Below are 22,552 nucleotides of genomic sequence, written 5' to 3' on the forward strand. Positions count from 1 at the left end.
CTTTTAGTACAGTGTGGAGGAAAACGAGAGTGGAGAAGAATGGAGGAGTGGAGGCCAATCAGAAGGCTCACTGTAGTTCAGATAGATGATAAGGGTCTAAATCATTTACCCATAATGTAATCTCATTTTTGCAGGAGTTAAGGCAAAAACTTCCCTTCCAAAGTAGAGTTTTCTTTTTAGAATTCAGGATTTAAGTGACATGATAGAAAAGAAAAGAGTGCTGTAATGAAACCTGGGGAGCTTACAGCTCTAAATGTCACTTTCCCTAGTAAGAAAATTGGCAATCTTAGCGAATTTCAGGGAGATGAAGCAGCAGGGAAATGTGTTCCTGTTGTTGTCTGTAAAAAAAATAAAAGTAAGCACAATATGTGTGACCAAAAAACAGGATGGGGAAAATGTTTTTGCATAATGAAAAGACAGATTTCAGTTTTTTTTTTTATGGCCAAGTTAGTAATTCACAAGAAGAGAAAATTGCCATAAGTACTGGGCATATAACAGGTTTCAATAAATACTTATGGCATCAAACTGAATAATAAGTGGAGTTTACTGTCCAATTTTACAACCCTAGAAGTCTTTATTACAGCATTGTTATTGTTTAGCTGCTCAGTCGTATTTGACTGTTTGCAACCCCATGGATTGTAGCTGGCCGGTTCCTCTGTCCATGGGATTTCTGAGGCAAGAATACCGGAGTAGGTTGCCATTTCCTTCTCCAGGGGATCTTCCTGACCCAAGAATCAAACCTGCATCTCTTGCACTGGCAGGCAGATTCTTTACCAGGAAAACCCAGTAGCAGTGGATATTGTGACTTAAAAGTGAAATAAAGTCAAAAATGTAAAATTCATAGGGGTATGTAACATGGCAAGTGTCAGCTCCCTACTCTTTCTCTTAGTAAAAAACTGACTGCCATCCTAATGACACTTTGGAACTGCAACTTAAATTGGTCCATTTTGCTAATTACTATCAATTCTGAAAAGGACTAGTGAGAAGTAAGTTGTAACTTTTAGCAATATTATTTCTCCTTTCAAATTTCTAACTCTAAGAAACTCATATTTCCAAACCAATAATAACAACAGCAAAACAAGCTTGAATAAAACATTAATGTAAACATGTAAAATGGGGACTATCATTAATTAAGATACTTCTAATAAATTATGTTTATCTTCAGTGCAATAGATGACATAAGGTTTAACATTATAGCATTTTGTAGAGTTTATCATCCATCTATAATAGCAAAATATTGGTATTACAATAATGTTATTAACTGGGACTCTACTACAAAGAAATTTGTGATGTTTCTTGTGATGAAATTTATATCTGTGCTACTATGAGTAAGAGATTTCTTGACCAAACTTGAAAAAGAAAATTAGGACACTTATTTTAGAAAACAAAGTATATAACTTTAGCATATTATCAGTATTTGTATGCAAAGATAAATATGCTATAAACAATCATAATTTGTTCTTTAAAACAAGTGACTCAAATCTCTAAACATTGTTAGAATTACTCAATGAACAATTTGTTTTGTATTGACATTGTATAAATCAGCCTTTTCTCCATCTCAGACTGGCTTCCGCTGTCCCCATCAAAAAATAAGGAAATTAATTTCCAGGATCTTGGGGGTGGGCTGAGGCAGGGTACTGAAAAGGGAGATGGACAACAAGAACTCTTGACCTTGGCTTAGTTATGTCTCAGTGCTGTTCCTTTACCTTCCTGAGACATGGCGACCCTGGCACATCTTCCGCGTCGCTGACATTGCTTTCTGGTACTTCACTAGTATCGCCATCGCTTTCGGATACTTCAGTAATGTCTTTGTTCGCTCTTTTCATCAAAGGGCTGCCACAATTCTCCAATGTAGAACTGTTCGTGGGAGTCTCATTAGAATACAGCCTTTTGGGTTCTACTTTTCTTGAGATATACTCTGGGACCTTGCTGGTTACATTTTTACCAGCCTTTGAATTTGAATGTATCGGCTCTGACCTGAGGTATTAATAGAGATTAAATGAATGAACTGTTTACTTTGAAATATATATTTGTATATAACTAAAGGAGCAACATGAAATGACAATGATAATACCAGTTTAGGGAATATATTGAAAAAACATCAAACTAATTGTTTGAAGGTTAAGATTCACATATACGATTATTTAGAAATTCTCTTGCAGATTCAAATTTTTCAGTAAAGCAACCCAAGTGTGCAGGAGACAATCTTATAACACAGTAGAAGGGCATAGGTAGGGGAAAAAAAAGTCAAATAAATTATAATACATCTGTATGATAAAATTGCACAGAATCATTAAAAAGCATGTTTCCAAGTCATTATCAGCAATATTAGAAAATGTTCACAATAGAATATTTTGTGGGAAAAAAACAGAATATAAAACTACATATGCTATATGAGCCAATCTTGTTTTAAAATGCAAATATATGCAAAATTAAAAGTCTGAAAGAAAACACAGTGTGCCAAACATTAACAATGGGTGTTGTTAGGTGGAAAAATTGTGGGTGTTTTTCACTTTATTCTTTGCACTTTACTGCATTTTCCTAATTTCCCATAGAAATTTGTAATTTTTACTATGAAGTAGCCTCCACCAAAAAAAGAAAAGTTAAGAGGCAAAAGGGGGAGTTCCCTGGCAGTCCAGTGGTTAGGACATTACACTTTCACTGCTGTGGCCTAGGTTCAATTCCTGGACAGGGAACTGAGATCCTGCAAGCCATGCAGTGCAGCCAAAATTTAAAAAAAAAAAAAAAAAGAAAAGAAAAGAGAGAGACAAAAGGGAAAAAAAAGAAAGAAAGAAAGAAAAACAATGGCTGCCTGTCCATACGTCTAAGAAAGAGAGCTCTGGGTAATGAATACAAACCTTCCTGTGAAACTTAACACTATATCACTCCTAAAAAACAACCACTGAAATCAGAAATGAGTTTTAGGCAATGACAAAGATAAACCAGACAGTTCTGTTAAATTGTGAACATAAGAGAAAAAAGCAAGTATCTGTGAAAGATGGGTGATATTTCTATGTTACAGTTAGGTCTTCCTGGAGCTCTTCCTGATTCAGTTAAAATTTCAGATCTTCTAATGTTTTCCTTCTCAGTTGTTTCCTAAATGAATGCCACTGAATTATTGCAGAATAAGACTGCAATAGCTTTATCCAAACCAATAAAGACATTAAAAACACAGCCTTACCTTTTTTGTTTTTGTGAAAGACACAGTGTTCGAGGAGAAGATGCTCTACTTGGCTCATCAGCTAATGTAGCCAAAATAAAGTTGGCTTCCAATAACATATCATCAATACTTAAAGCCATTGGTCTAAAAAAGGCAAAACCAGAGCAAAAACCATATTCACTTTCTGATGGACACTGGGAAAACATTAGAAAACGATACTTAATTTTGGAGTAAAAAGAAACAGTAAAAGTAGAAGTCGTCTTTGTTTTTTCACAAATTGAGATAGTCCTTAGAGCTAAAAGAGCCCTTAAAAATCATCACATCCTAACCCAATCTCTTTGAAATTTTAGTTCTGAAATATAACATACCATATTTCATAGAGATTTAACTTGTTTAAGGCATATATAATTTTCTAATTAGGCAATTTATTCAGTATATCAAGTTTATAAGTGTTTTCGCTCTGCAAAATAATGTACTTTCTAAATCAAGTCACCAATCAAAAGAACACTAGGTTGTAACATGTTTCAAAATTTTAGTTTGATAAGTTTTGCTAGTAAAGTTAAGGAATTCCTGAGGTGTGAATTAATTTCAATGTGACCCAAAAGGTTTTATTTATTAGTATATGACAAAAGAAAAGAAATAAACTCAGAAATTTCCCAAAGACCTACTTCCCAGGAAAGTCAAAATGAATGGCTATAGGAGCATGTATAGCTTCTGAAAATATCAGCACTCCCTGAAAAGAAAAGAAGGGAAAAAAATGTGAAGTCTTTATTAAAAACTGCCACTGATAATTCTAATTGGACACTACTTTTGGTTTTACCTTCAGTTCTTTGAAGCAAAATGTTATTTCAGTGTCAATTCCAACTTGAAAGAAGTCAAACTCATCTGGACCAACAAACATCTCACTGTATACAGAATCGGTCAGTTCTGTTCAATATTATAGGAGAATAAAGAATAACATAAATTCTGTAGGTATTTGTGAAATTTCAATAAGAAAATATAGTCAGGGACTTCCCTGGTAGTGCAGTTAAGACTCCTTACTCCTAATGCAGGGGGCTGGGGTTCAATACCTAGTCAGGGAACTAGATCCCACATTTTGTAACTGAGAGTTCCCCTGCTGCAACCAAAGATCCCACACAGCGCAACAAAAATGGAAGATCCTGCAATTAAGACCCAGTGTAGCCAAATAAATAAATATTTTTTAAAAAAGAAAAGTAAATATACCCATAAATTGTAGGTTAAAAATAGCCACAAGTTCTTTGACATTTCTTCATTGAGTGGTAGGGTCTATATCTGTGTCCCTTCCCCTTGGGGTGAGTGGGCTTTCTGTCTACTCTTACTAATAGTATGTGGTGGATCCAGTGCTAGTTTCTGGTCTGGGCCCAGGCATTAAGAGACTGCCATCTCCACTTCTTCTATCCCATAAGCTGGGAGGGGTGGCCAAAAAAGAAAAAAATGGAAAGTAAAAATCAGCTTCACAGAATGGGAGAAAATATTTGAAATCATATATATGATAAGGGAGGCTTCCCAGGTGGTGCTAGTGGCAAAGAACCCGCCTACCAATGCAGGAGACATAAGAGACACAGGTTTGATCCCTAGCTTGGGAAGATCTCCTGGAGGAGGACATAGCAATCCACTCCAGTATTCCTGCTGGGAGAATCCCATGGACAGAGGAGCCTGGCAGGCTATGGTCCACAGGGTCACACAGAGTTGACTGCAGTGACTTAGCACAGCACGGCACATATGATAAGGGGCTAGTATTCAGAACAATAAAGACAAATAACTCAAGTGAAAAATAAACAAGGGATATGAACAGACATTTCTCCAAAGAGAATATATGAATAAACAATAAGCACACACAAAAAGATACTCAACGTCATTAGTTACTAGAGGAATGAAAATCAAAAGCACAATGAGACAACACTTCATATCCACTAGGATGGCTATAATCCAAAAGACAGACAATAACAGGTGAATTTTGTTCTCTAATATTTCATTAAAATTTCATGTGCATTTTTAAAATGAAAATACAATCATACCATGCATACCATTTTATAACATATTCAATAATATATCCTGGCTGTATTTCCACATCATAGTTTCTCAGTCGTGTCTGACTCTCTGTGACCCCACAGACTGTACAGTCCATGGAATTCTCCAGGCCAGAATACTGGAGTGGGTAACCTTTCCCTTCTCCAGGGGATCTTCCCAACCCAGGAATCAAACTGGAGTCTCCTGCACTGCAGGTGGATTCTTTACCAACTGAGCTATGAGGGAAGCTCAGTCCCTTATGTCAATAAGTACATTTTCCAAATTATTTCTGTGTATTGGTGTTTTGTGTTTTCCACTACAATATTAACTTCAATAAACATCTTTGATATACATACCCAGAGAAAAAGAGATGTATATATACACACAAACAAGACCACTATCTTTTTTTTTTTTTGGCTGTGCAGTGTGGCTTGCAGGATCTTAGTTCTCCTGCTGCTGCTGCTGCTAAGTCACTTCAGTCGTGTCCGACTCTGTGCGACCCCATAGACGGCAGCCCACCAGGCTCCTCCGTCCCTGGGATTCTCCAGGCAAGAACACTGGAGTGGGTTGCCATTTCCTTCTCCAATGCATGAAAGTGAAAAGTGAAAGTGAAGTCGCTCAGTTGTGTCTGACTCTTAGCGCCCCCATGGACTTCGGCCTACCAGGCTCCTCCATCCAGGGGACTCTCCAGGCAAGAGTACTGGAGCGGGTGCCACTGCCTTTAGTCCTCCAACCAGGGACTAAACCTAGGCCCATGGCAGCAAAGGCCTGGTATCCTGCTAGGCCACCAGGGAACTCCCAAGACTACTTTTAATAATAGCTTCATTGCATTTCACCAATTAAACCAATCTCCTATTCTCAGATCTAAGATACAGAAAAGTGCTTTTATATATTAAGTACTTTTCTCCAGATAGGGGGATTCCAGGTGACTTTATTACTTTATTAGTGCTTTTTGTGTGTTTTTAATTTTTTTCAGTGAACATGAATTTTTTAAGTGTAAGAACAAAGGAGAAACAGTGTTTATATTTTAAAAGGACCAAACAATACCTTATAAATACCTTCATCTCAATCAAGAAGGCTCAAGTTACGACTTGTGGTTGCCATGGGGGAGGTGGGAGGGCAAGGGAGGGTTGGATTGGGAGTTTGGGATTAGCAGATGCAAACTATTAGATGTAAAATGGATAAGCATGTCCTACTGTATAGCACAGGTAACTATATTCAATATCCTATAATAAACCATGATGGAAAAGAATGCAAAAAAAGAATATTTTAAAAAATAAATTAAAAAAAGAAGGCTCATGTCACTCCCAGTGTGCTGGCAATAGAGTAGGTTCAATAATAAAATTAAACAACTGGGTCCCCAGCCAAGCATAACTATAACTACTCATTAGAAAGCTGCTCACAAGGGATAGCGTCTCCTGGTTACTAAATGGCCATCTTTATTCAGAGATGGCATTATGAATATAAAACAGACCCTCTCACTAGCCACGCATATATTTTCCAGATCATGCACTTCTAAGTGCCAAAAAAGAATACTAGATGAGACTTGAGAGGAGTAATAAGAGCACGGTGGTAATGAGCCTAAGCCCCGGAACCTGACAGTCTCTATTCAGATCATAATCCACCACTTATTAACTGTGTGACAGCAGCAAGTCACTTAGTTTCTCTGTGCTTCTTATTGTTCATATGGAAAATGAGGATACTAATAGTAGCTACATCATAGAGTTGTTACAAAGATCAAATGGATTCACAAATATAAACCATTTACAATAGCATCTGGCAAAAACTAAACACTACAAAGTCACCTGACCCACCTTAAGCACTAGTTATACTGGTTTTTCACTTTCAAATAATGTTTCTACCTTTATATTCTTTCTTTAATGCTATCACCCCCAAAATATTATCCAAGGTCAAAGAATCTCAAACAGCTTATGCCAAAAATACCCTAGTAAATTTCCTTAATAGCAAAACTCCAGATTTAATCATGCCATAGTGTCTCCATTCCATCTGGATAACTCTTGGAAGAGTGAACTAAAGAAATATTCACATTTTCTGCCCTATATATTTGCCATCTGGAATATCTTACATTTCTAACTTAAAGTTAATTTTCCTTTTTATGTGGTCAAAGATCATCTCAATTGGATGGCTGGCCTCTTCCCTTCCTTTATGCTAAATACAAAGGATAAGAAATAGACCTTAAAATTTTAACTGAAAAAATATTTTTCTCAGTAACCATTCTAATTTTAAAACAATTTGAATTTCAAAGCCAAGTATTTTAATTACTGGTTGACAAATTTCTTTGGTCTCTTGAAAATTTTGATGATCTTTCTATATTTTACTTCTACTGCCTTTTAGTCAAGAATAAATATTATGCCAGTAATATTTACTGTATAACCATAGAGTAATCAAGAAAGCCAGGAAGTAATATTCCATCAAAGCACAGTGACAGATATAATCCTTACCCATTGATTCCTCATTAGAACTCTTAATGCAAACCTTCAGTGGAGTAACAGCAAGAGTAACTTCCTCTTGACTCGATGTAAACAGAACAATTGCCTCAGCAAGCAACCTATAAGATGCAATGAACAATATTACACTATTTGAAGAACAGAAACAAGTTATCTTATGAAATGGAACTCAAATCTTTAATCTGGAAATAGTTGAATTGTCCTGAATCTAGAAAAATCTACCCAAAAGACTCATCTCTATTCTTCTACATGACCTGCTATATTTTTCACATATCTTAAAATTACACCATTGGAAATACCAGGGTGTTTCAGTGGTTAGGACTCAGGCATTCACTGCCGGGGCCTGGGTTCAATCCCTGGTCCAGGTTGTCCTGACATCCCAAATGCCCTTTCATCCTGGGTTCCCTTTTTAAAAACACCACTGAGATACAATTCATACTCTACACAATTCACAGATTGAAAGCTGTATGGTTTGCATTTCCCTAAGGACTAATCCCTTGCACTGCAAGGAGATCCAACCAGTCCATTCTGAAGGAGATCAGCCCTGGGATTTCTTTGGAGGGAATGATGCTGAAGCTCAAACTCCAGTACTTTGGCCACCTCATGGGAAGAGCTGACTCACTGGAAAAGACTGATGCTGGGAGGGACTGGGGGCAGGAGAAGGGGACGACAGATGAGATGGCTGGATGGCATCACTGACTTGATGGACATGAGTCTGAGTGAACTCCGGGAGTTGGTGATGGACAGGGAGGCCTGGCGTGCTGTGATTCATGGGGTCGCAAAGAGTCAGACACGACTGAGCGACTAAACTGAAGGACTAATGATGTTGATTATCTTTTCATGTGCTTGTTGGCCATTTGTGTATATTCTTCGGAAAAATGTCCATTCAAATCCTTTGCCCATTTTTTTAGTTAGGTTATTTATCTTTTTATTATTTAATTAAAAGTTCTGGCTTATTTTTTAAATCTAAGTGAGGTTAGATAAAAATGAGATTCTTAGAATTTCTGTAATGCTGGTGTTAACCTGATGCTAGACTTTAGATTAGCAGTGTTTCTCAATGCCAAAATGTCAGGAACACCTACCAAATTAATCCGGGAACTTTTCCAGTGTCAAGGAAGAGGTGTTGTTCAAGATATCAAACAAGCTTATACAAAAAATGACAACATGAATGCGCAACTCAAAAAAGAAAAATACAAACTTCTAGTAAATGTAAAAAGATGCTCAAGCTCCCTAGTAATAAAACAGACATAGTAAAGAACAACTAAAATGCCATTTTCTACCAAACAGGTTGGCAAAATTTTTGAAGATTAATCATAATCCTTTACTTGGAAGGATTCTCCTACACTTTTGGTAGGAATGTAAATTGTGCACAAACTTTTCAGATAGCAATTTGCTAGTCCATATGTATGCAAATTTAAAATTTGTGTAAGCCTTTGACGCAGTAGTTTCATTTCCAGGACTCAATATGTGTTGTGAGCTTCCCAGGTAGCTCGGTGGTAAAAAGAATCTGCCTATTAATGCAAGAGATGTGGGTTCAATTCCTGGGTCAGCAGGATCCACTGGAGAAGGAAATGGCACCCCATTGCAGTATTCTTGCCTGGAAAATCCCATGGACAGAGAAGCGTGGCGGGCTACAGTCCATGGGGTTGCAAAAGAACTGGACACAGCTTAGCAACTAAACAACAAAGTATGTGATACAGTTTTCAAAGAGAGAAAGATATCCATAGATATAGGGAGAGGGAAAGTTATAGACAAACTGACTATAAATAGAAGATGTAAAAAGATATACCCCAAATTGTTAACAGATGGTACGCCTGCCAAGTGTGATATATGGGGTGAGCAGAGGGGAAAGACTTTCACTTTTCATCTTTGCACTTTTCTATAAATCATAGATGCATTGCAAGGAGTATGTATTTCTTTTGTAATTTAAAAAACTGTAAGGGTAAAATATCTTTTAGCTTACAAAATAATTAATGTTTAATGCTACGGTTTAATTGAAAAATTGAGTTCCCCCACACTGACAAACATATCTCACTCATTTTCTAGGAAAAAACAAACAGGGATAAAATCAATCACATAAAAACTGTTATGATTTCCTCATGCTGTGTGTTTTAAGACACACAGTGTCTAATAAAAAGCATCATATGAATGCAAAGTGTTATCAAATAATATATTTTTCTCTTAATACCACTTGATGTAGAAAGCCACTGATGGGATATTTCTAGAACTTTCTTGGCCAATAAATTATTATTTCTACCATTAGGCAGTTATTATCTCCTATTACCTTTCTTCAGGTTTCCTCTTGATCCTGTAAGGTGATTTCTCCAAGTCTAATGTTAGCTTTAAAAAATGTAATTGATTTAAAAGTTCTAGGGCATTAATTCTTTACTCTGTGACCATACTATATTCAGGAATAAAACAACAGAGAACTCATTACCTTGGTTGAATCACTAGTGTATTAGCACACATATTCTTTTGAAAAATAACTTGCAAAGGCTGACTTTCTTGAAAACACACATTATGAATCTTTTTAATACCTTAAAAATAATAAAGCAATCCATTAATAATTTTAAGTGCAAAGTTAAAAAAATTTTTAAGACTTTTACACTTTTAAGTTCAGATTAAAATGATAAAATTAAAGTAATATTTAATATCTAGCAGGTGCACATAGTTTACAAGAAACACTAACCCAAATGAATGTGTTTATCGCTCCCTAGTGGACACCATGTAACACGTCACACTCTCCAAACAATTAGGCAGCAGAGTTCCCACATTCTTTTGAATTATGGGTAATTTCTTAAATTGTGTGTAAAATAGTAATTGCCTACTACCAATCATATATCTATGATTCTCTTTCAGAATTTTTCAACCAAGGCTGATATTTCTGGATGGGACCTTTGAAAATAAAACCTGAGCATTGAACCTGTGTTCTTTCCCTCTGAGAGGATGAGAGGAGTATGGAGCAGTGATGGCTATGGTCCAGAGTACCCACAACTACAGTATACACTGCACAGACATTATCTCTGATCCTCTCAATCTCTCTATGGAGTAGGTACTTAATCTCAGAAGAGGAAACTATAGCTTGAGCTTGGTTAAATGTCTTCAAGGCTAAGCTGTTTTAACAAGCATAGTCAGAACTTAAGTTTATCTTTTTGTTTTTTTCTGAATCTAAGTTTGAACAGTTAGAACCAGACATGGAACAACAGACTGGTTCCAAATAGGAAAAGGAGTACTTGAAGGCTGTATATTGTCCCCCTGCTTATTTAACTTCTATGCAGAGTACATCATGAGAAACACTGGTCTGGAAGAACGACAAGCTGGAATCAAGATTGCCGGGAGAAATATCAATAACCTCAGATATGCAGATGACACCACCCTTATGGCAGAAAGTGAAGAGGAACTCAAAAGCCTCTTGATGAAAGTGAAAGAGGAGAGTGAAAAAGTTGGCTTAAAGCTCAACATTCAGAAAACTAAGATCATGGCATCTGGTTCCATTACTTCATGGCAAATAGATGGGGAAACAGTGGAAACAGTGACTGACTATTTTTGGGGGCTCCAAAATCACTGCAGATGGTGATTGCAGCCATGAAATTAAAAGATGCTTACTCCTTAGAAGAAAAGTTATGACCAACCTAGATAACCTATTGAAAAGCAGAGACATTACTTTGCCAACAAAGTCCCTCTGGTCAAGGCTATGGTTTTTCCAGTGGTCATGTATGGATGTGACAGTTGGACTGTGAAGAAAGCTGAGCACTGAAGAATTGATGCTTTTGAACTGTGGTGTTGCAGTCCTTGGACTGCAAGGAGATCCAACCAGTCCATCCTAAAGGAGACCAGTTCTGGGTGTTCATTGGAAGGACTGATGCTAAAGCTGAAACTCCAATACTCTGGCCACCACATGCGAAGAGTTGACTCATTGGAAAAGACCCTGATGCTGGGAGGGATTGGGGGCAGGAGGAGAAGGGGACGACAGAGGATGAGCTGGCTGGATGGCATCACCAACTCGATGGACATGAGTTTGGGTGAACTCTGGGAACTGGTGATGGACAGGGAGGCCTGGCATGCTGCAATTCATGGGGTTGCAAAGAGTTGGACACGACTGAGTGACTGAACTGAAGTTTGAACATAGAGCCCATATAATAAAATCCAGGTAGGCTACAACTTTCTACAGCATAATAATGTTACAATGAGAATCAAAATGATTCACTATAAATAGCATTTCTCAACTTGTTTTTTTAACTGAATTAATAACAGCAATATTTATTATTTTCACTGTATTTTTGATGGTATATCACATAGTGGGCTTCCCAGGTGGCGTTAGCAGTAAAGAACCTGCCTGCCAATGCAGGAGAGAGACATGGGTTTAATCCCTTGGTCAGGAAGATCCCTTGGAGGAGGTCATGGCAACCCACTCCAATATTCTTCCCTGGAGAATTCCATGCACAGAGGAGCCTGGTGGGCTACAATCCATAGGGTTGCAAAGAATCAGACACAACTGAAGCAATTTAGCACTCATGTACACGTTACAAAGTGGTAAGTACACAGGAATTAAAAAAATATGGCAGAAAGGGAGCTGGGGAGTGCCAGTGGTGAGGGTAGCAATTTTAAATAGGGAGTTCAAGGAAGACCTCATGGAAGAGATGCCATTTGAGCAAAGACTGAAGGAGGTCTTCAAAAGATCAAACCACGCGCTGTCTGGAGAGGGAGCTTGCTAGGCAGAGGGGACAGCAGCCCAGCCCTTGAGGAGAAAGCATGCCTGGGACTCCTGGATCATGTGGGACCTCACAGGCCATTGTAAAATCTTCAGCTTCTACCTTTGGTACAATGGTGAGCTTTTTGAGAGTTTCGAGCTGGAGTGACATAATCTGACCTATTTTAAAGGTATTACTGTGGCTGCTATTTTGGAAAGATATGAAGCTCAAAAGTTGGCATACCTTACTTATTTTAAAAAATATTTTCAAGTTACTTTTAGATGGATACGTAATAGAAGACAATAGATGTGCAAGGCATCACATTTAAAAATTACCAAAAATAGACAATGAAAGTTAGTCACCCTCCACCTCTGACTCCTGCCACCCCAGTACCCTTTTCAGAGGTAACTACTGTCACTGGTTTCTTAGGTATGCTCCAGAAATAGTCCATGCATATACAAGCACAATCATACCTCTGTAACAAATATCTGACTCAGGTGAATACTGTATTGGTATTACCAAGGATGTCCAAGTAATGCCTTATTTCTTTGTCATCCCTGAGGCTCTTTTTCTTGCTGCTTGCTTCCTTCCCCTTTTTCATTAACACGAACAAGACACTTTGAGTTTAGACCTTTGATCACATTGCTTCCTCACAGTAGAATGCCCTCCCATTTCTGACTATTGGAAATGTACCCAGATGTGAGGCCAGCACCTACAAAACCTTCCTTTCCTCTTCACCTTTTCTCTCCCAAGTACATCCATTGTACCCTTTTAAAAGTTAAATTGGTTGGGGGCTTCCGTGGTGGTCCAGTGGCTAAGAACCTGCCTGCCAATGCAGGGGACATGGGTTTAATCCCTTGTCAGGAAGATCCCACATGCTGCGGGATAGCTAAGCCAGTGCTCCGCAAGCGACTACTGAAGCCCACGCACCTAGAGAAGCCATCCCAATGAGAAGCACCACAACCAGAGAGTAGCCCCTGCTCGCTGCAATTAGAGAAAACCCATGCAGCAATGAAGACTCAGGGCGGCCAAAAATAAATAAATAAATCTGCCCTTTCGCTGATGCAAGAGCCTAGTGCGGTGGTGGGAGAAGTGTCGGCAGGAGCAGCGCTGAAGCCGGGGCCTGGGGCTGACCCGTCAGACTTTCCGTCCGTGCCGAGCCCACTCGAGCCGCAGCCATGTCCGGGGACGAGATGATTTTTGATCCTACTATGAGCAAGAAGAAAAAGAAGAAGAAGAAGCCTTTTATGTTAGATGAGGAAGGGGATGCCCAGACAGAAGAAACCCAGCCCTCAGAAACAAAAGAAGTGGAGCCAGAGCCAACTGAGGACAAAGATGTAGAAGCTGATGAAGAAGACAGTAGGAAAAAAGATGCTTCTGATGATCTAGATGATTTGAATTTCTTTAATCAGAAGAAAAAGAAGAAAAAATCAAAAAAGATATTTGATATTGATGAAGCTGAAGAAGGTATAAAGGACCTTAAGATTGAAAGTGATGTTCAGGAACCAGCTGAACCAGAGGAAGATCTTGACATTATGCTTGGCAATAAAAAGAAGAAAAAGAAGGTTGTCAAGTTCCCTGATGAGGATGAAATACTAGAGGAAGATGAAGCTTTAGAAGATGAAGACAGCAAAAAAGATGATGGTATCTCATTCAGTAACCAGACAGGCCCTGCTTGGGCAGGCTCAGAAAGAGACTACACATATGAAGAGCTACTGAATCGAGTGTTCAACATCATGAGGGAAAAGAATCCAGATATGGTAGCTGGAGAGAAAAGGAAATTTGTCATGAAACCACCACAGGTCGTCCGAGTAGGAACCAAGAAAACTTCTTTTGTCAACTTTACAGATATCTGTAAACTATTACATCGTCAGCCTAAACATCTCCTTGCATTTTTATTGGCTGAATTGGGTACAAGTGGTTCTATAGATGGTAATAATCAACTTGTAATTAAAGGAAGATTCCAACAGAAACAGATAGAAAATGTTTTGAGAAGATATATCAAGGAATACGTCACCTGTCACACGTGCCGATCACCAGACACAATCCTGCAAAAGGACACCCGACTCTATTTCTTACAGTGTGAAACTTGTCATTCTCGACGCTCTGTTGCCAGCATCAAAACTGGCTTCCAGGCTGTCACGGGCAAGCGAGCACAGCTCCGTGCCAAAGCTAACTAATTTGCTAATCACCACTGATTTTGCAAAGTGTGTTGTGGAGATTTGGCTGGACAGGTTTACCATCAGAGTGGATATACCACTGTATTAAAAACAAGATAGAAAAGCTGCCAAGTTCTTTGGCGTGTGGCTGGTTGGTCTGAAATTCTTGCAAGATGCCGTTGCTGAAGCTGTTGACATACTCATTGCCTACTTTAACAACTGTCAGAGAAACATGATGGGGTAAGGTGGTGCTTTTTTAAAAATCGTTCATAGACTTCTGTAAAATGCAAGATAAATTAAAGTTATTATAACAGTGAAAAAAATAAATAAATAAATAAATAAATCTTTAAAAAAATAAAGTAACTTGGCTTGATATACTTCTTCATTGTATTTTTTTCTAGCCTTCTAGTTTACTAATTTTCCGTGACAGAATGCAAATGGGATAAAAATTTAAAGTCCTGTTTACTCTGTGTCATTTACTGACTTTTTCTAGTGCTGCACAAAGTACTGAACTATAATGAGACAAGGAATTTTCACCAGAATTTCTTCCTTCATTAAGAAAGTCTTATTATTGAAACAATGAAAACAAAACAGTTGAACTAAACAGAATGCTTAGCAGTGTTGACTTAAATTCTGGCATAAGTTCCTTATCTTCTCACAGACCAGCAACAAACAGTCTGAGGTCCAGCTGCCAGTCCGTGGACCGCTTGAAAGCACTGGTCTGTACCATCTGCTCCCAGCAATGGAATACCTGATGCTACGATAGAATCCTGCTTGCTGTTTCATAGCTCAATCTGCAACTTCCTTCAGTGGCTCCAGAGAACTCTCTCAGACCCGAAGAGGCACAGCTAAGGACTAAGCATTATTTTGGAGATGTTCCATTTGTGGAGTTTGGAATTTCAGAGGTTAGTGATAGTTCAAAAATCTTACAAGTTGACCAATGTTCCAAATCCCTTTACATTCACTGTTACCGAGTTTAATCATGAGTAGATCTGTAAATGCCCTTTCAAAAAATCTTAAAACCCTGAAGTGGGAATCCTGCCCTCTTGACACCATGTCATTAATATACATGTACAAATCAGGGTTTTATTTTCACTCAAATAGCCAATGCCCCCCTCTTAGGGAATCCCCTCTCTGTTGGAGACCTGTTTTCTTGATCAGAACAGAACTTAGTAGCAGGCGCTTTGGATCAGCAGAGCATGTTCTTCAGGGACAACTCACTGACTCATTTTTAGCTACTCTGGGACTTGTGCAAATGAAAATACAGAGAGTTGATAGAATTATTACTAGGCAAGTGAATATTTCATATGAATCTTGGTTCTTGATGATATAAATTATCTTTTTTCCATTAATAGATGCTAAGTACTCAAGAAATCACCATTCTGGGAACTACCTGTGATTAGATTTAGAGAAATTAGTCTTTTTTAGTGGCTCATATTTTCACAACTGTTTTCTATCAGTGAAGAGAGCCAAATTTACTTCACTGTCCTTAATTTCTTCCCAAATTCCAAATATGTATTTCTAGAAATTTATTGGATATCTCTGCCCAGGTGATTTTTCTCAACTAAATTTGAACACTGTTTCCTGGCCAGATTACAGAAATAAAATTGCAAGCCTAATTTCCTGAGTACATACAGTTTTGGAAAATATGTAAATATTAATATTTACCCCAATTACTATACTAGCATCTATCGCCTTTGTTCCCCTTCCTTCCTGAGACATCCTTCCCTGTTGTGCAGCCACCACGAGGTTTGGGAGGCACCAGCTTCACTTCAAGCATCACTTGTGGGCCCTCACTGGTATAAATCAATTGATGTAATCTTATCTCCTTTGTGACTGAATTTGGTCCAGATATGGCAATAAGCCAAGGCAATTAGAGAATGGAATTCCCGTGGTCCCCCAGCATTAGTTTAGGTTGGTCCAATCAGAGCCAAGCCAAGTACTTTTGTTCAATGCATGTATGAGGTATAACTCTCACCCCTCTTATATGAAAGAGCAAGCATGCAGCCCCAACAGCTGCTGCTAGAAGTCACCTTATTATTAAAAGTTTATAAGAGAAGCTGGACTTAGTATAAATCACATGGAGGAATGTAGAGCTGAGAGAATTTTAAAAGGAAGGAGGAGGAGAAGCAGCTGCTGCAGCCTGGATCAAACCACCCCTCTGATCTAATTTTGAACTTTTAGCTTATATTAGCCAACATTCCTCTTTACCGTATAAGTCAGTTTGAGTTGGATTTTCTGGGTGTTTTTCCTTTCTTTCTGTTACTTGTAACTTAGAGCATCCTAACTCATACAATTTCCCAACAAAAGCTATTAAAAATCTACCAATCACAAATATGTATTGGACATTAATCAAATGACTTGAGACATACTTAAGAAACTGAAAACTTAGTACTAGTGATACCTCTTAGAAACTATGCCAGGTATTTCTTTAAACATTGCAGAGTTATAACTTCCTATAACTCACTGAATCTTCACAAAAACCCTAGAAGGCTTGTATTACTATTGTCTCCATTTTACATAAGGGAAACTGAGACACAAAGTAAAATAATTTGCCCAGTGTCTCAGCAAGGAAGCAGCAGTGCAGGTTTCCACCCCAGACCTTGGGGCCTCCAGAGTCCATGCTCTTTATTATCATGTTATATATAATTAACCATGTAAAATCCTATATGCAGATGACACCACCTTTATGGCAGAAAGTGAAGAGGAACTCAAAAGCCTTTTGATGAAAGTCAAAGAGGAGAGTGAAAAAGTTGGCTTAAAGTTCAACATTCAGAAAACGAAGATCATGGCACTGGTCCCATCACTTCATGGGAAATAGATGGGGAAATAGTGTCAGACTTTTTTCCTGGGCTCCAAAATCACTGTAGATGGTGATTGAAGCCATGAAATTAAAAGACGCTTACTCCTTGGAAGGAAAGTTATGACCAACCTAGATAGCATATTGAAAAGCAGAGACATTACTTTGCCAACAAAGGTCCATCTAGTCAGGGCTATGGTTTTTCCAGTGGTCATGTATGGATGTGAGAGTTGGACTGTGAAGAAAGCTGAGCGCCGAAGAATTGATGCTTTTGAACTGTGGTGTTGGAGAAGCGAGTCACTTGGACTTCAAGGAGATCCAACCAGTCCATCCTAAATGAGATTAGTCCTGGGTGTTCATTGGAAGGACTGATGCTGAGGTTGAAACTCCAATATTTTGGCCACCTCATGCGAAGAGTTGACTCACTGGAAAAAGACTCTGATGCTGAGAGGGATTGGGGGCAGGAGGAGAAGGGGACGACAGAGGATGAGATGGCTGGATGGCATCACCGACTCGACGCATGTGAGTTTGGGTGAACGCTGAGAGTTGGTGATGGACAGGGAGGCCTGGCGTGCTGCGATTCACGGGGTTGCAAAGAGTCAGATACGACGGAGTGACTGAAGTGAATTGAACTGAAAATCCTACATGACTACGACATTTGAATATCTATCTTGCAAGGCTGGGAGGCAGGAAATCTCTTTTACAACTTGGTGTATCAGAGAGAATGAATGAAGGTCTTGGCTCCTACAATTGAGGGACTCGACTCAGAGCACTTCTAATACAAGTAGGCATTATTCTTTTTCTGTTCTTTGCAAGGAACACTGTTACCAAGCCACGCTTACAGAATATCATCCAGCAGTTAGTTAATTTTAGAATAATCAATTGTTAGAGTTCAGATGAACATTTAAAAAATTGGTCTGGGGACTTCACTGGTAATCCAGTGGTTAAGACTCCGTGCTCCCAATGCAGGGGGCATGGGTTTGATCCTTGGTTGGGGAAATAAGATCCTATATGGCAAAAAAAAAAAAAAAAAAAAAGCCCAACTGGTTTGTATGTAGGCATAGCCTGTGCCACTGACAAGCCAAAAAAAGAAAGAATTAATACCAGTCATCTCACAATACTTCTACAGAGAAAAGTACAATAACATTTACAACCTCCCTATCATAGACTACACAAATTCTAAGCAATACTGCAGTCTGAATATTCTAAACGTGAACAATATTAACAAAAAATGCACATACTTTAAACTAGATTTAACTATACCTACCATGTCTGCAGAAGAACTGAATAACTACTTTGCACTTATCAGATCTGGTAAATATTTTGCACTTCTCCACATTTTTCTCTAGGGAATTCAGACATCTAAAGATGGGCAGAATTGACTGTAACGCAAACACATTAAAAACAGCACATACTTAACATGGTTGCTTGATTACTTTTAAAAAAATCTAACAAGAGTATTTATATTCTTAAATGAACAGACCTGTCCAAGTATTAAGAACAGGATAGGTGTTATACCCTATATATTGAGCATTTCTACAACACAAGAGGAAATCAGGCTCTTTTACACTTACCTTCATTCCCAATCTGCAATTTAAATTCAATATTTTGTCAGTATCATTCATTTTCACTGAGGTTGACCATTGATAATGTTGAAAAAACACAGGAGAGAAGAGGACACATCCATATGCTGACCGACAAGAATTCACAGATCTTAAAGCAAGCTAGAAAAATAAAATAACAGCCATATAGGAAAAGAAATCAGCTTTCTTTAATAGTTAATTTAAAAAATTATAATATGTTTAGCATGTCATTGAAATGCATTCAAGTTAGCTATGGGATGTTAACTGCATTATATGGACCACATTATACATATGAATAATATTGATATAATATGAACTGCATTATGCAGTGTGTTTTTTTTAAATTATTATTATTTTTTTGGCTCTGCTGGGTCTTCATTGCTGCACGAGCTTTTCTCTAGTTGCGGCAAGCGGGGGCTACTCTCTAGTTGTGGTGCGCAGACTTCTTAACGTGGTGGCTTCTCTTATTGCGGAGCATGGGCTGTAGGGAGCATGGGCTTCAGGAGTTGTAGCATGTGGACTCAGTAGTTGTGGCTTCTGGGCCTCAGTGCACAGGCTCAATAGTTATGGCACAGGGGCTTAGTTGCTCCACTGCATTTGGGATCTTCCCGGGTCAGGGATCAAACTGGTGTCTCCTGCATTGGCAGGTGGATTTGTTTACCACTGAGCCACCAGAGAAGCCCCTTTAGAATGTGTTTGTAATTTGCATATGTTTACACATATGTGTCCATATCTATACTATACCTATAGGTTTTAGGTCTAAAATCCTGCATGTTGAATTTGTATTTTTTGTTTGTTTTGGTAACAAGAACATATTTTTAATTGCAAAAATGTAAATGCTCACAGGTACCTTAACTTTAAAGTACAAAGTGAGCAAAGGCAATAATACGAAAGGAAGAAAAAAGACTGCAGCAAATGGCAGTCTTACCTTGTCTAAGGTAAGAAACTGTTAGTCAGTCAACCATTAATACTTCCACTTGGGAATGCAGGCCCCTAACTAGCCCATCTTCTGAGTTTTCAAGAGAAGCAAGAAATTCAGATTTTTATGTGGACCCTCTCAACTACTGTTAGAAAATTATTTCAATTTTTTAAAATTGGAGGATAACTGCATTACAATATTGTATTAGTTTCTGCTGTATAACAGTGTGAATCAGCTATAAGTATACATATTCCCTTCCTTCTTGGCCTCCTTCCCACTCCCCCATCTCACTCCTCTAGGTCATCACAGAGCACCAAATCGCACTCCCTATGTTATATTTCAATTTTTGAAAAAACAGTACAGGTCCCACAAAACATTTCTTCAAATTATATCTAGCCTCTTGACCACTAGTTTGTGATTCTGGCTTAAATCAATTGTGTATGATTTTTTTTAAGTTTACCATGCTCTAAATGTATTCAGATATGTAAAATACAGCGCAACAGTGAAAGGGATAATTACAATTTCTGGATTTCCTAGTTAACATTCAATCTGGACTGGGATCTTTAAACATCATCTTTTGCCCTTACTTGATGGTCTATGAGCTAAATTTCTTACTTACACCTTTTTCAGAGGGGTCTAGCCACAGCTCATCACTAATTCGTGAGAGAGCGTGGATTGCTTTCCCAAATACTATGGAGAAAAAGAAAGATGCTGTTTACATTCTTTCAAACAATAAAAATAAACCATAGAACTACTTCAGCTTTCACAGGACTCAAGATAAACTCACAAAGAACAGTGTTTTATAGACTAATGCTACAAACTGCTTTAAGAAATACAGTATAATGGCCTTGGCAAAATTCCAGACACATAATAAGTGCTCAATAAATTCACAGATTGGGTGTGTGAAATAATAAAATGCAACAAATGGAACTACTGTGGTAAGCTAATTTCCATACTAAAGCATTTTTAAACTTGGTTTAAATGTATACCCCTTACTGCAAAAAAACAAAAGTGTGAAAAACAAAGCATATAGAAAATGGTTCAAAGGGTTTTCGTAACTTCACAGGTGGCAAAGTCAAAACAAGAGAGAAATTAGAGGCATTCAAGATATATCTCTGATGCTTGATCTTGCCAGAAAACAGTTAGATGCCCTGTCATAAAGAGTAGCTAGACCTGGATGAAATACTGGTCTGATTTGGTATGACACTGTTAGTGTTCTTAAAAATTATGAGTAAGTAAAAAATATATATATATAGCAAACAGATATGGGATACTATGCTTCAATAAAAAAGGATGGCTATATCAATTCATGGAAAAGTAGAAACAAAGGAAAAATAATCCTAGAATGTAAAATCATATTACGCTTAAGAATCAGAGTTGGGAGCATTATACTATGATTGGTCCAGTGGTTAGGAGTCTGCATTAAGATCCCACAAGCCACATGGCATACTAAGAAAGAGAGCGGGGGAATAGAATCAGAGCTGGAGGTGCGGGCCTCAAACTGAGAACACAGGGTGACTAGGGGAAAAAAAGAAAGTGGCCCTTTTTTAACACTTCACATTCACATTTTCCTGGAGCTAGCTAATGAAGACCTTTTGTTCATTCAGTTAATATTCACTGAGCGCCTAGCAGATTCCAAGAGTATAAGCCAAGGCAATGGGGGATATAGCAATGAACAAGACAGGTTTACAGTTCCCACCCTCACAGTGCTTAGGTTCTGGTGGAAAAACAAAATTAAAGAATCATACAAATTATCACTTATTGAGAACTAAGGTACACACTGCAAAAGAGAACTTTCTAGAACTCTGAAAACATGCAACAATGGGGATCTTTTTCTTTCCTGATCATTAATATTGATCCATAGATGCCCTCAACATAGCGGGAGCCAGCTGCGACACAAGATGCCATTCAATGATCATTTTCAGATTATGATCTGTAGAAAACCATTACTTTTCGAAACAGAGACTTTCTGGAGTAACTTACATGTTTAAAGTACCATTTCTAATAAGGATTAGTTCTTTTACACTACCATTTGTTACTGAGCTCTTTACCTGCATTTCATTCCTACAATACTATAATAAAGATGCTGTTATTATTCTCATTTCACAGATGAGGAAACTGAGCCCTGAAGGGATTCAATGGCTTGTCCCAGGTCCTACTTTTAAAAATGGTAGAACTTGGAATGAAAACGAAGTTTATGCTTTTCTCATCGCGCTAAAATACTTTTAACTGTCCAAGCGTTATTTTTCCCAAGTTCCTACACAGTCCTTATCACCCCGAGTTTGAGGCCTACCCTTCCACTACCTTGTCCCGGTGGTGCAACTTCATTTAATGGACATCAATGAATATAAATAATACGCATAAATAAAAACAGATGAGCCTTCATTTGCACCTCAGAAGTTAACAGGACCCTGGGTGAGTGGATGCTGCCTATGGCCAGGCCTTCTGTCCCTTAGGCATAAAGGCAAAGGTCAAGAAATGAGACGACGGTGGAAACGTCCCCACGCCCACAAACCCTTTTTTACACAGGAAGGCAAGAAAGGCCTCTGCACCTTTCACCTGACTGCCGCTCATCACGCATTTCAGCATGGCTGCAATTCCTAAAAAGTAACGTCACACGGCACGCCTCAGAGCGAGGGCGCCAGATGTTGCCCGGATGTTGCCCGCGCTTCGAAACTTCGCGATTTTGCCCCCACCCCATTTGCCACAGAACAACTTCGCTTTACGGCGGGGAAGGGCCC

General features: G+C 38.4%; 1 protein-coding gene and 1 pseudogene across 2 annotated transcripts; one reads left to right on the top strand and one right to left on the bottom strand.

Moving 5' to 3' along the window:
* RAD9B (RAD9 checkpoint clamp component B) lies at positions 1,530-22,525 on the bottom strand. Its single transcript, XM_018061262.1, has 9 exons — positions 22,364-22,525; positions 18,884-19,033; positions 18,577-18,691; positions 10,097-10,196; positions 7,654-7,760; positions 3,981-4,087; positions 3,829-3,893; positions 3,182-3,304; positions 1,530-1,977 (listed from the first exon to the last, which is right to left on the bottom strand). The coding sequence occupies exons 2-9, from the start codon at positions 18,932-18,934 to the stop codon at positions 1,689-1,691; spliced, it is 957 nt and encodes a 318-aa protein (XP_017916751.1). The 5' UTR covers positions 18,935-19,033; positions 22,364-22,525; the 3' UTR covers positions 1,530-1,688.
* LOC108633166 lies at positions 13,403-14,832 on the top strand (annotated as a pseudogene). Its single transcript, XR_001919376.1, has one exon. The product of XR_001919376.1 is annotated as a eukaryotic translation initiation factor 2 subunit 2 pseudogene (transcript).

The sequence above is a fragment of the Capra hircus genome, chromosome 17 (genome assembly GCF_001704415.2).
Source record: "Capra hircus breed San Clemente chromosome 17, ASM170441v1, whole genome shotgun sequence".
Taxonomy (NCBI): Eukaryota; Metazoa; Chordata; class Mammalia; order Artiodactyla; family Bovidae; genus Capra; species Capra hircus.

Bases quoted from the DNA above. Each gene is read 5' to 3' on its own strand.
- RAD9B (XM_018061262.1), bottom strand. From the start codon at position 18,934: ATGAATGATACTGACAAAATATTGAATTTAAATTGCAGATTGGGAATG. The intron at 7,761-10,096 runs GTAATGAGTTCT...TGCATCTTATAG, and splicing joins ACACTAGTGATTCAACCAAG to GTTGCTTGCTGAGGCAATTG. The intron at 3,894-3,980 runs GTAAAACCAAAA...TTTTCTTTTCAG, and splicing joins TTTGCTTCAAAGAACTGAAG to GGAGTGCTGATATTTTCAGA.